General features: G+C 42.6%; 1 protein-coding gene across 1 annotated transcript in view; it reads right to left on the bottom strand.

Annotated features, from left to right (window-relative positions):
• LOC101853267 (acetylcholine receptor subunit beta) overlaps nt 1–2,685 on the bottom strand; it is a 9,434-nt gene extending 6,749 nt beyond the window's left edge. The window contains exon 1 of the mRNA XM_005110613.3: nt 2,482–2,685. Within this exon, the coding sequence (XP_005110670.3) occupies nt 2,482–2,612 (131 nt within the window). The 5' untranslated portion in view covers nt 2,613–2,685. The remainder of the gene's footprint in view (nt 1–2,481) is intronic.
• Between the last annotated feature and the right edge of the window lie 463 nt (nt 2,686–3,148).

The raw sequence follows: 3,148 nt of genomic DNA, 5'->3' as shown, positions 1-3,148 counted from the left end.
CACCCCCCTTTTCAGGCGCAAGATTATATATTTGAATGTCCCGTATAACGATATGATTAAAATGTCCACCTGTGTAAGACAGTCACTTTTCTCCACGACATTATGAGTGGCCGTCTGAGACATTTTCGTCGACTGCATGCAGTTGTGATACTACAAATGGTTAGTTACAGGTACTATAGGCGAATACTCCACAATGAGTGACTCTCCTGTAACTGGGATTCTTTTAATTCAGCAAAATGTTCTTTTTTATAGCCTAGGAGGGTCTAAATACATAATTATCTTCAGGTTCTGTAGAAAAGGTCACACTGTTTTCTTTCTAAGAATCAATTAAGATTGTTCAGTCTTTAAAACCTAGAGCAAAAGCAACAAGGGGGGAAGAGAGGATACGCACTCGATAACTAATCTTCTCAAATTTTCAGATCCCAAAGTCTCAATCAGATCTGTCGGTCATGTTATGACAGTTCCTTTTACCTCAATGATTCGAACGGAATAAAGAATTCCAAGTTTTGATTGAAATAGCCCTGGCCGAATAAAAGAAACGACCCGATTGTATAACCGTATGGCGTTATGCTTGTCTTGAAACCCGTGCCCTTTACGCCCCATGAAACTACTGTGTGTGCCAAAAGCTAAACATCATCCCGAAAACTTTCTGGATGCACAGAAATTGAAGCACTTCATTATCTATGCTTTCGATACACCTTAACATAAGACGGTTGCTGAAAAAGTGCCAAAGGAAGGTAAGGTATCGCGCGTTTTAAATATGGAAGGTCAGCAAGTGAATTTCACAGCTCTGTAGCTGAACGTTTGTTGCAGGGGGAGTTCAGTTCGAGCATGTACAGTACGCTTAATTTCGGGACCTTAAAATGACAAAGTTCTGTCTGACATTTTTGGTCGTTTTGAGTTACTAAAACCATGAGGTCAGAAACCAAATATTCTACCACCACTATCAAAATCGTCAGGTTATTTGGAGTCATTATCAAGACATTCTATGATTGATTGAGTAGGTGTTTTACGGCACTATCGACTCAATTTTGGTCGTTTAAGTGCCATCATCAAGACTTTCAAAGAATTGCATTCGGAAAAGCTTGACATGTTGTGAAACTCAATATTTTTTAATTAAGACACATTTCTTCAAAACTAGGCACTGATTAGGTAGAACTTCGCAGTTCTAGGGTAGCGTTATATCAGCTGCGCTGTGGTTGTTTGGTTTTTTAAAATTCAAAACCAGGACGGTGCGCGACTTTTGGCATGCCCTGTATGTATCTCTCTCATCACGCACGGCCGTTACTTTCCGCAAGGTTCCGCCCTCTTCTTCCCCTTTTTCTTCTTCCTCGTTCTCGATGACAGCAGCTAGACAGTCAGTCCGATGTCGCGCACAAACTGTGCAGTCCGCTTCAAATTTAAGAGACTGCCATCATAGAGCTTTCTCCCTTGGGGGATTTACAGTTTGCCACGTCTGTGTACGAAGGGTGGCGTAGCGCGGGCAGTGCTGAAGGATGTGGTTGGCATCCCCTTGGCCGTGTCCAGATTCACAGATCGCGGACTCTCCCACTTTTATTTAATGTGCTTGTGGCGTTTGAGTCTGTTGTGGCCCCAACGGACTCGAAAGATTGTGACCTGGTCTGCTCTATTTAGCATGTAGCAGCCATTTGTGGCGTCGGTGGCCTAGTGGTTATAGGGGTGCCCACTAGTGCTGGGCGGTTAGGTTCCCAGTTATTGAAAGTTAGGAATCGTAGGAATTACTTTCTTTCAAATGATGTGATTTCTTCGGGTGGTACCCCGGTGGTGTTCGGCTCCGAACATCTTCAGGGTTTATGGTAACATTGCTTTCGGAACACAACGAAGCATCAACTTTTTAAAAAATATATATTTAAAAAAATAGAAGAAGATTTTAATGATCAAAGTAACTGGTAACCGCTGGTTTTCGTGTAAAGTAGTCGGAATTTTTCTTACGTAGCATTAATCGTGGGAATCGGTTTCGGAATCGATCCTTCGCCTAGCTCTAGTGCCCACTACGGCTGGATGTGGCCGATCGCCCGACTCGATCGCCTGAAACTGAAAACAAACACGTTTGTTTTTGAGGAGATCGAGTCTGGCGATCGGCCCGATAGGCAGATCCCATCCGTAGTGGGCACCCCGTATTAGGTTACCCGACTCGTAATCGTGAGGTTGCAGGTTCGGGGGTTCGAGCAGCGGGCCCAACGTTCCTTCTTTGGGAACGGCACTTTACACGAATTTTCCGCACTTCACCCAGGTGGGAATGCGTACCCAGCTATAGACAGTGAAAGATCTTGTCAGTTTGTTAGTGTTTGAGCGCTTAACCAGCTGTTTGCACTGCATGCTTCCCGGGAAGCTGAGAATGTTTCTGAGTGTTCTATGGTCTGCTGGGGTAAAAATATAGTGTAAGCGCATAGAGCTTGCTTTCAAGTGGGGACATGCGCTATACCAATATTATATTTATTATTATTATTATTAACTCACTCGTTGTCCACGATGATCTGAGGCCTCCAGAGGACGAGCTCTGTATCATAGAAGTCTTGGATCCCGCCGTATGTGGCTGGTGTCCACGTCAGTCGGCTGTCTGTCCAGGTCTGCGGGGATAAAACACACATTATGAAGACATACAACTCTCGACAGAACCAACAACAACATGAATGACAACTGCAACAACAACAACAACAACAACAACAATTTTTAAAAAGTTTTTTGGTGTACCATGCAAAACTCTGCTCTTTACGCTTATTTATCTGTTTGTTGGGAGAATTATTCCTACATTGTTTGCGAGTATTACTCCATGCATTGGTCCGTCTGCCTGAAAGGTATGGGAAAACATGGTATTTGTATTACTGTGTTTGTTTTATTAAGACTTTTGCGGCACTTGCAACACAATAACGCCACATAAGTGCCGAAGATTAGAGGTGTTACAAGAGAGTAAAAAACACACAAAAAAAGAAGAAAGGGAGATAAAGACGACATATGTTTGATAGGAAAGAAGAAGCAAACCTCACCAGAGCACCAGCCAACCACGCCCATTTGTATTACGTCTATGATATAATGTATAGGACGTATAGATAGATAGATAGATAGATAGATAGATAGATAGATAGATAGATAGATAGATAAATAGATAGATAGATAGATAGATAGA

The sequence above is a fragment of the Aplysia californica genome, unplaced genomic scaffold, assembly GCF_000002075.1.
Source record: "Aplysia californica isolate F4 #8 unplaced genomic scaffold, AplCal3.0 scaffold00917, whole genome shotgun sequence".
Lineage (NCBI taxonomy): Eukaryota > Metazoa > Mollusca > Gastropoda > Aplysiida > Aplysiidae > Aplysia > Aplysia californica.
The sequence above is the reverse complement of the archived record's forward strand: the minus strand, read 5'-3'. Positions and strand labels throughout refer to the sequence as shown.